Source organism: Orycteropus afer, unplaced genomic scaffold (assembly GCF_000298275.1).
Source record: "Orycteropus afer afer isolate SDZICR_OR568_19922 unplaced genomic scaffold, OryAfe1.0 scaffold00042, whole genome shotgun sequence".
In the NCBI taxonomy this organism is placed as follows: domain Eukaryota; kingdom Metazoa; phylum Chordata; class Mammalia; order Tubulidentata; family Orycteropodidae; genus Orycteropus; species Orycteropus afer.
The window spans coordinates 8,336,596-8,346,690 of NW_006921629.1; the positions used below are offsets into that span (position 1 = coordinate 8,336,596).

The 10,095-nt window shown below is 44.5% G+C and overlaps 1 protein-coding gene across 1 annotated transcript in view; it reads right to left on the bottom strand.

Annotated features, from left to right (window-relative positions):
* SLC6A4 (solute carrier family 6 member 4) overlaps positions 1-10,095 on the bottom strand; it is a 33,191-nt gene that overhangs the window by 7,516 nt on the left and 15,580 nt on the right. The window contains exons 10-12 of the mRNA XM_007937414.2: positions 9,370-9,469; positions 7,473-7,573; positions 1,846-2,013 (exon numbers count right to left, since the gene is read on the bottom strand). Of these exons, the coding sequence (XP_007935605.1) occupies positions 1,846-2,013; positions 7,473-7,573; positions 9,370-9,469 (369 nt within the window). The remainder of the gene's footprint in view (positions 1-1,845; positions 2,014-7,472; positions 7,574-9,369; positions 9,470-10,095) is intronic.

Genomic DNA, 10,095 nt, shown 5'->3' on the forward strand with positions numbered 1-10,095 from the left:
AAAAAAAAAATCTTGACCGGGCAAGGCAGGCTACCCAGGCTCTCTCCGAGCACACAGACTGGGATGGAATTGCTGCCAGCCTAGAAGGTGGGTGGGAGTGAGGGATGGCCGCACCTCCGTTCACCAAGAGGGTGTGAGATATAAGAGTAACAAGGGAAATGTCACACCTTGCCAGTAGTCTGCGTGTCCGGAATGTTCTTGCGTTTCCCAGCAAGTGGAGCCTGTTCTTAAGTCCCTGGAATCTGGGAGAATGCTGTCACTTTAAATATCCAAAATGGTCAAGCTGCTTGTAAACATTCAACATGGCTGCACCCTCCAGACAGGCAAAAGTCCACAACTCAGCCCACCTTCCTCTTCGTTACTTCCCCTTTTATTCCCCAGCCACTAGAGCCGTCCTCTGTGAAGTCCCTGGCTAGCAGGTTCAATTTTTAGGTTAATTCTTAGGTGCTACCACCACTCGGCAATATCCAAGCTGTCTGTGCCATCAGGATCGCTGCCAGACCACAGCTCCATATGTCTCCTTCTTTGGTATTTTCATGCAAATTCTTCTGCTTGTTGGAGTTTAGTCTACTTCTATATCCTTCCCTTCAAAGCTCAGGGCTCCAGGATTATCTTCTGTATCTGTGTTAATTGGTTCCCCTTTTCCTTGTTGAAGAGGGTCTGTGCAGTCTTTCTGCCTACTCCTTACCAGAACAACTGCTCTTTAACACTTTAAAGAGATCTTTTGCAGATTTTCCCAGTGTGATATGCCATTTGATTTCTTGACTGCTTCTTCCATGGACGTTGATTGTGGATCCAAGTAAAATGAAATCCTTGACAACTTCAATCATTTCTCCATTTATTGTGATGTTACTTATTGGTCCAGTTATTAGGATTTTAGTTTTCTTTATGTCGAGGTGTAATCCAACCAAGTCATTAGAAAGCAAAATTTCAGAAACAGTCCATCGTCATGGATGAATATGGACCCCAAAGCTGATTAAACAGAATTATTGAGAACTTGGACACAGATCACTCTAACTGGTCTTGAGTGAAGCCATGGTGTGCAGAGACGGGAGGGAACACGAAGCTATCTATTTGGTGGGGGCAAGGCCAGTAATGAATAACGTTATAAGATAGAACATTTGGCTTTTGTGTCCTAGACTCCACTCACCCATTCTGCTGCCCTCTGGCTGCTCATCTCCCAAAATGCCAGGCCTACTTTTGTTTCTTTTTTGTCAGCATTCCAGTTGCCAGACTATTCCTGCTCTCAAAATTTGCCAGGCTCTGGCCTTCTGCAAGGTGATAACCAGCTAACCTATGAAATAGACTCTTGTTGATATCTTCATGAACACTTACTTATTAGGAACGTCTTCTAGTATTTTTGTGCAGGTTACTAGGGGGTTCTGAAACAATGACCTAACTCAGTGGATGACTCCCACCTCGAGACATCCAGACTCCAAGTGCCTATGATTTCCTCCAAGTTACACCACTAAGTGCTGGCTCACTCTACAAACCCCAACCTTGTATATGGCAAGCACCAAACAAATGAAGAAATTTACATTTCCCTTAGTTTTTTTTTTTTCCTTACCGTCCTTCACAGATGGGATGCTAGAGAACATAATGAAGGAATATAAATATATAAGGTAGAGGGCCTCCTGGTGAATTACATGTGATAGACTTAACTAAGGAGCTCTGGTGGCATAGTGCCTAAGGCATTTGACTGCTAACAAGAAGGCTGGCTGTTCAAATGCACCAGCCACTCCTCAGAAGGAAGATGGGGCTAGTCAAGAACAGGAGAGCCCTTTTCTCCCAGAAACATTAGCATCACCAGTCTTAACACACACACACACACACACTAGCACATACCTCTTTAAAGGTCCCTGGAGTGGTGATCAGCCGATAAGTTATATATGTAGGGATGCAGATGAAAGACGAGGTTCCTATGCAGTAACCCAATATGACACTCCATTGGGGGTAATTATATTGAAAAAGCCGTAGCTGTGGGGGGCTCATCAAAAAACTGCAAATGATGAACTGAAACAGAAATTCCAAGAAACGTTTAAAATCTTAGGTAAGTGCATACATATAGAGACAACTGTGATTCCAAGAATACCAAATACTAGAGCTAAGATGCTTCCAAGAAATTTCCAAAATGTGACAAATCCTAGATTATAGTCAAACACACAAAACTCACCAATTTCTGTACCTAAGCTACAACAGGAAAACAGGTGCATATCTTAACTTCCTCCCTGCTCCCATCTCAAATCCTGCAAGGCAGATGCCAAGGCCTTGGAATGTTACTTAGGGAAGTTATAGCACCCCCTTCATTGAAGTCCTCTGAAAAGGAGAAGAGATTGGCACCCATTGGGAGCAGTTTGGGCACCATATTGCCAGACAGTGGAGGACCTGCCAGTCCTGTTGTTGTTAGTTCCCCTCGAGTTGATTCCAACTCATGGGGGACCCCATGTGTGCAGAGTAGAACTGCTCCATAGGGTTGGGTTTTCAAGGCTGTGACCTTTTGGAAGCAGATTGCCAGGCCTGTCCTCAGAAGGTGAGTCTGCACCACCAACTTTTCAGCTGGTAGGAGAGTGCTTAACTGTTTGCACCACCCAAAGAACCTCCTGCCAGTCCCAGCAGAGTATATATCTCTCTGCTTTGTTTTCATTTCCTCCTGCGTTTCTCAGCTGTGAATGTTTTGGGTCAGCTGGAAGGCACCTTCTGTCCAGGAGTGAGAAGATTCTCAAGACCTAGAAAGGCCTAAGAATCCTACATATGTATGTGCTCCTTCTCTTTTCTTGAGCTCTCTGCATTCAGCTGCCTAGGCTGGTGATTCCACAAGGATAGCTCTACCCCCAGACATCTCAGTAGTGAATGACTATGTGCCACAGGTCCTCATAATGAAATAATTTATGGAGGGAAAAACACTTTTTACTTGAAAATCCAGTGAAAACTTTGACCAAGAAAAACTCCAATGTGTGCCCAATACCCATTTTGTGAGTTTTAATTTTAGTTTGGTTTCCAGAGGGCATGTATCCACCAGTTTTTGCCTAGTAACCACTGTGCCGAAATCGTTATAGCTCTTGATTTAATTTAATTTTATTATTTCATAGTCATAAAGAAGACAGTAATGTAAATTATTTGTGTGGTTAAATATCTATTTATATCTTTTTTCTTTGTCTGCAGGTAATAAAGTGGGAAATTGTTAAACACACATCCATCTTCTGAGCAGTGTTATCCTAAGTCCAGGAGGAAGCTTTCAAAACAGGAGTCAGGCCAATTGCAACCCTCTCTCCCAATTTACTCTCCTCACCACCAGGCTCAGCTACAAAGGAGGCTAATTTTGGAGCAGGGACACAGAAGGTTTGGTTAGGAGCCATCCCTGCTGTAACTTGTCTTATCTTGACGTCAGGTGTGTGTAATCCAGCACAGCTCACAGAGGCCTCAAGCTCTTGGCTTGGCCAGTAACTGTTGCTTTGGAAACTCCCTCGCTTGTCCCAGCCTTTCTTCGCTCGTATACAATATTTTATTTTTTTTGTAATTTAGCTTCAGTGAAAAAGAATATTTTTAGTAAGCTACTAGCTATTGATGTAAAGCAGCCTTAAAAAGCCAGAGCAGAGGATCTGTCAAGTAAACCCAGGAGTGGAAGACAGATTTGCCTCTTCTTAATCAGGCACTTGAGCTCTTGCCTTGAGAGTTGGTGAGTAAAGGGAACATCACAGGAATTATGAGTAATGTGCCTGAGTGAAAATTTGTACATAGGTTTTGTTGGACAAACAAACCCATTGACTGGGCATCAAGAGTTTACCCAGTCTGAAAATCATTTGGAGGAAAAAAAAAAAAGAAGGTGGGGACCAGGTTTGCTGGTCCAATAGAGCCTGGTGGAACCACTGAGACTATGGCCCCTAGCTGCCCTTCAGGTCTGGAATTGAACCCACACCTGTGGTTTTCAGCCAAACAAAATACAGGCATATGAGTTAGACATTTATCTCAAGTAGATACACTCCTTGGAGAGAACAATCATGGGAGAAAGAAGGGCTGCTTATGCACAGGGAGACAGCTCAGGGGACAGGAGTGTATGGAGGGTTGGACACTGGGAAGTGGTAACTATGGGGAGGAAGTGGGAGGGAAGCTGTTGCATTGTGGTAAACTGTGATCAATGACATAAGACAAAGTATATGTGAACTGCTGTATGGAAAGTGAATTTGCTCTGTAAATCTTCACCCAAATCACAATTAAAAAAAAAAAAAAAAAAAAAAAAAAGAGTTTACCCAGTCCACCAGACCCTGAGGTTCACAGAAATGAAAATACCAAAAGTCTCAGGCCCAGGACTAGGGTGAGACACGTGAGGCCCTCACCGCTAATGCAAACTTTAAGTCGGCGCCACTAATCAAGGTAAATTATATTTTAATGCAATATTCTAAAAAGACAGATCTGACAGGGCTGGATTAGGGTGAAGTGAGTGAGGCAAGCTGTGCAAGTATATGGTCAGATCCTGTGTTACTTAAAATTTTGATATTTTGTTCATCATGGATTTTTTATGCATTAATTTTGATTTTTTTTTTTAATATTGCATGAAATATTATTTATCTTGCTTACTCAGTTTTCTAGTGCCACCTTAAATTTTACATGTGAGGTAAGTGCCTCAGTTCCCTCACTCAAGTCTGGGCTCTGGACATCATTTCCTCACACTGTGGGGAACCCAAAGTCAACAACAAAAAACATGGTTTCTGCCTTCAAGGAATTAATCCAATGCCTCTTCTTCCTTTGAAAAACAAACGACAAGATTTAAGTATTGAGAAGCAATGGTAAGAATAGAAATTGTTCTGACCTTTTATGTAAGGACTTCCACTGGGAATGGTGGGGTAGGTTATTCAGACCTATTCTCTCACAGCTAACAATTCTCAATTTAAAAATATTTTTAAAAATTTACTAAAACATCAATGAGCTGAAAAGGTAATAAATAGGGAACCTCCAGGCCAGGATGAATGAGAAAGACTGAAGAAGAGGTGATGCCTTTGAACTGTGGTGCTGGTGAAGAACACTGAGAATACCATGGCCTGCCAGAAGAACAAATAGATCTATCCTGGAAGAAGTGCAGCTGGAATGCTCCTTGGAAAGGAGAATGGCCAGACTTTGTGTCACACGCTTTGGTCATGTTGTCCAGGCCCTGAAGAAGGCTATCATGCTTGGTGAAAGTGGAGGGTCAGCGAAAAAGGGAAGCCCCTCAATGAAATGGACTGACACAGTGGCTGCAACGATGGGCTCAAGCCCAGCATGGATTGTGAGGGTGGTGCAGGACCGGGCAGTGTTTTGTTCTGTTGGACTATGGTCGCTATGAGTCGGAATGGACAGCAGCTAGTAAGGGAGAGCTGGTGCCCAGACCACATGTGGGAATACTTGGGGCTTGGGGCAAATGTGGGATTTGGTCCTGGCAACCTCTGGGGTCCAGAGGAATGGAAGTCAGATAGGGGTCTGGAGTGGAGAGAGATGTACACAGTCAGACAAGCAAGAAGAGCACACTATCTATAAATGAACATTGAGATGTGTGGATACCACAGAAAACCAAGGGGTGCCCAAGAACATCAAACACCGAATGAAAAAAGGGCCATTTTGAAAGAGGGGGAAAGACAAGTATATGTGAAAGGCTGAGATATTCTAAGACAAAATGGGATGACCCAGCTCCAAATAAGCTGGAAATTGATTGAAGGAACAATCCAACAACCTCTCTGACTAAAAGATCAAACCAACCAGTCGCCATTGATCGACTCTGACTCATAGTGATGCCATGTGTGTCAGATTAGAACTGCACCACAGGGTTTTCAATGGCTGGTTTTTCAGAAGTAGATCTCGAGGCCTTTCTTCCAAGGTGCCTTGAGGTGGACTGAACTGCCAACCTTTCAGTTAGCAGCCAAGCCATGAACTGTTTGCACTGGGGACTCCAAAAGATCAAAGGGCCCCCAACGTGAAGTTACAGGTAAAGGACAGACCTGAAGCATAGTCCCTGCAGAAGTACACAGAGGCAGTTTGCCTCAGGTTGCCTCAGACAACATTGGAGATGTTAGCAGAGCGCTTATCCATCTTTGGGCAAGTGTCTTGCTTCTGATGACACCAGGAGGGACACGGAGGCATGTTCAGAAGGAGGAAGTGAATACTGAGCACTCCTGGGTATGGGAAGCCCTTGAACTGAACTCTCCCACCCAGGTCCTTTGGTAATAAACGGATTCTACTTTGAATTCATATCTACACTTGAGGACTTTTGTGAGGGGACCTCTTCAAGAAAAATAATACAAAATTATCAGTACTAAATTGCTGGCACCCCTCCCAGGGCCTTGATGAGCACGCCTGGTCTTGAACAGCTCTCACTTAGGATTTGCATACTATTCCATGTATGTGCAGTATGATGGGTCCCTTATACATGGCCTTTCTTGCCATGGTCTTGTAACTCCCACCAAATGATTGGGTGGGTCTGTATAAATAAGGTGCTTATGGCCCACCAATGGGATTAAGCTGTTTTCTAATAATGCAAATAAGGTGCATGGCACCCTTGTGGGGGTGGGACTATGTAATAAGGTATATGAAACCCTGCTGAGGGGATTGGTCAGTTCTGGCATCTTGCTAGACTTAAAATGAACCATGTCAGAGGTGGGAGAGGGGACCTCACTATCATCAAGAAAGAAGAGCCATGAGCAGAGTGTGTCCTTTGGACCTGGGATCCCTGCACTAGGAACCTCTTAGACCCAGGAGACAGAGAAAGCTGTAACACTATTATAGGAAAATGGTGAGAAACTGGTTGAGAAATGGCAGCAGCAGAACCAGAAGACAGGCACATGCCGGCACAGTAGGCTTCCCGGCCCACGGAGCAAGGTGGCTATGGCAGGCAAACCAACCCACAGAGCAAGAGAGCTGAGCACCTTTGGGCAAGGGCTCCCTAGCAGAGTTGGGTGCCTCTGAGTACTTGTTGACAGAGCTAGGCTTGCTGACCCACGGAGTAAGAGAAATGAATGACTTTGGGCTGAGGCTTCCTGGAGGAGGGGGGTGCCTCTGGGCACTTATTGGTGGGGCTAAAGAGCTTTGTAACACTTGCCCCAGCAGGGCAAAGGCTGTGCTGGTCCAAGAGGCCGAGGAGCCGAAAGGCCAAGGGCCAAGGAGAGGCCTACCTCTGAGCATAGCTAAGAAGCTGTCCTGACTGAAGAACTATCCTGAGTTATTCCTGATCCTGAATTATAATGTTACTTCCCTAATAAACCCCATAATTGTGAGTATGATCTATGAGTTTTGTGTGGCCACTGCATCAAATTATCAAACCAAGCAGAGGAGTAGAGTGCCCTGGGAGGGATGGTTGGTGTTGCAATTGGTAGAAGTTTAGACAGAGGAGGTCAGATGCCCTCATGCTGCCATTTTTTACAATATGTTACACTTAAATAAAATTTGTTTAAGTGTTTGATGGTGAACCTTTTCCCAGGGTGAGAAGGAGAAGGGAAATGACAACTTACCAGGAGAAATAGAGGGCTGATGGCTACCCAGCAGATCCTCCAAAACCATCCAGGGCTGAAGCCAAGCATTTCCTTCACGTCACTGCAGAACTGAGTGATGCCTGAATCACCCGAGAGAGAAAGAGACTGACTGAGAGAGGGCATGGACTAACCCTCCACCCTTGATCCTCAGGGGCAGTCAAGGCCACCAGGATCAGAACTGGGAATGCAAGGGAGAAAGGGAGTTGGAATTCCTGCCCTGGTCAAAGGTAGCAGCTTAGAATTTCTCCATAGGAGGGGCCGGAAAGTGGGACTAGTGGACTTGTCACAAAATAGCAGTTTAATAACAAGCAAAGCTCTTTCTACATAAAGTGGAAAGACTGAGCTAAAGTCTCCTCCCACACTGCCTAAGATCTCAGTATATATTTATATATTTTATATATAGAAATATGTATATAACAGTTACATATACATATTTAGTTTTATTGTTAGTATAGAAAAGAAAGTTGAAATTTGTCAACAAGTGTCCAATAAAGACCGACTTTGACCATACACTGGAAACTTTCAAAGGGACATGTTACCCACAGTATTGCCCATTCATATGCCAGCTCAAGATCAAGGTTCTTCTATAAAAAGTAACTGGCACAGAAGTGAGAGCTGAGGACTCCAAATGGGGAGAAACTGAGAAGGGAAAAGTGCCCTGTGGTTGCTTCCCGAAGAGTTCCCAGCAGTTCCCCGGGAGGCCTGAAAGTTTTATAGCGTTCACACGCTTTGAACTTTGTCCTGGGAATTGCTGAAGAAACAGGGAGGATTTCTTCTTTAAAAAATGAAACAAAATAAACCAATAATAATAATAATAATAATTAAAAGCAGACTATAACCACAATGTGGGCCCATGTGCAACTCACAATGCAGGTCCACCCTCAGATTATATATAATGACTGCCCTGCAAAAGTTGCTTTAGTATAGAAGCTAGGAAAACAAATACATTTTTAGAATGAAATTAACACATTTGATTTAGTTTAACTTGTTGACTTTAAAGATGAAATAAGGGCTCTCTGGGCTTAGTTTTCTTCAGTTGCCTGTGTCCTCTCCATCTCTGCCCAGGGGGTCTGGGATCCCTACCCACGGACCCATGTCAGGGGCACTCTCTGCACCCCTGGTGTTTCTACCCTATCAGAATCTATCCCAGAATCTCCCTTGTCCTCAAATCGATTCCAACTCTTAGCGACCCAAAGGACAGAGTACAACTGCCCCATAGGGTTTCCAAGGTTGTAATCTTTACCAAAGCAAACTGCCTCATCTTTCTCCTGTGGAGTAGCTGGTGGGTTCACACTGCCCACCTTTCAGTAAGCAGCTGAGTGATTAACAAACTGTGCCCCAGGGTTCTTTATCCCAGAATTGGAGGGAGTGAATTTGGGATTGCACCAGGCCAGATAACACGAAAAGGACCATTCTTGCCTCTTCTCTAGAATGTAAGCCCCTGAGCTCTTTCTCAGGGCTCTGGAGGGAGCCGTTGTTTACAAAATTAAATCTGGGGCCCACTTATATAACAGTATATCGTACATTCTGAAAATGCATTCACTGTGTACCGGTTCTTTGTTCACCATCCAATTCTTAGAACTAATCATCATCTTCACCACTCACCCTGGTTGAGCTATAGGGAACCGCTTCAACCTGTCTCCACTGGGTGAACATCTAAACTCAGGAGCGAAAAAATGTTCACTCAAAGGAGATTTGTTGTACAGAGTATGGAGGAAATTATCTAATTCTGAAGAAAGCAATCAGCGGAGATTATTTTACAGACCCATCAGAAGGTCACAGCTTGTAAACTGTGTCTGCCTTTCTTTGATGAGATCAGTTCCTCTCCTTTCTGCTGGCGTAGCAAAGATGGTGGCTGGCTAAGGAAGCAGCTTACCATAGAACCAAGACACTGCAACGGCTTCGATAAGCACGACGGTGAGGACCGCAGGCCCTGTGGCATATTCCTCCAGCAGCTTAACCACGTAGGCCCCTCCCTGGAAATGAGATCATGAACCGGGTTAAGGGCCCTTGAGGCAGTGCTACGGCCCTACTATAGGCACCTGCAGAAGTTGCTTCACTAGTTAACATTAGTTGATTCTGACTCATGGTGACCCCTGTGTGTCAGAGTACAGCTGTGCTCCACACGGTTTTCAATGGCTGACTCTTCAGAAGTAGATCCCCAGGCTGTTCTTCTGAAGTGCCTCTAGGTGGACTTGAACCTGAACTTTTCAGTTAGCAGCCACAAGCATTAACTGTTTACCCCACCCAGGGACTACAGAAGCTTCTTAGGATAATTCTGAAAAGTTCCCACCCTTTGCAGTGTGGGCCAGATTTTATCTAACCCCATAGGGCACTCTCTTCTTACTTGTTTTCTCTCCCCACCAAATTTTAAGTGTCCAACTCCAAATGGCCTCTGGATCTGTTTTCAACTTTCTTCCATCTATTGCATATGTAGGGTACTGTACTCCGCAGAATCCTGGTCTCTAAAGAGTGAAACTTCCAGGAAGCATCCATAATGTCAGACACAATGAGCATACTGGTCACAGTCTCACCTTCTGTCCTGACTCATGACTCCGTCATGTCCTATTCAGAGCCCTACCACCCTGAGAAGTTCCACAGC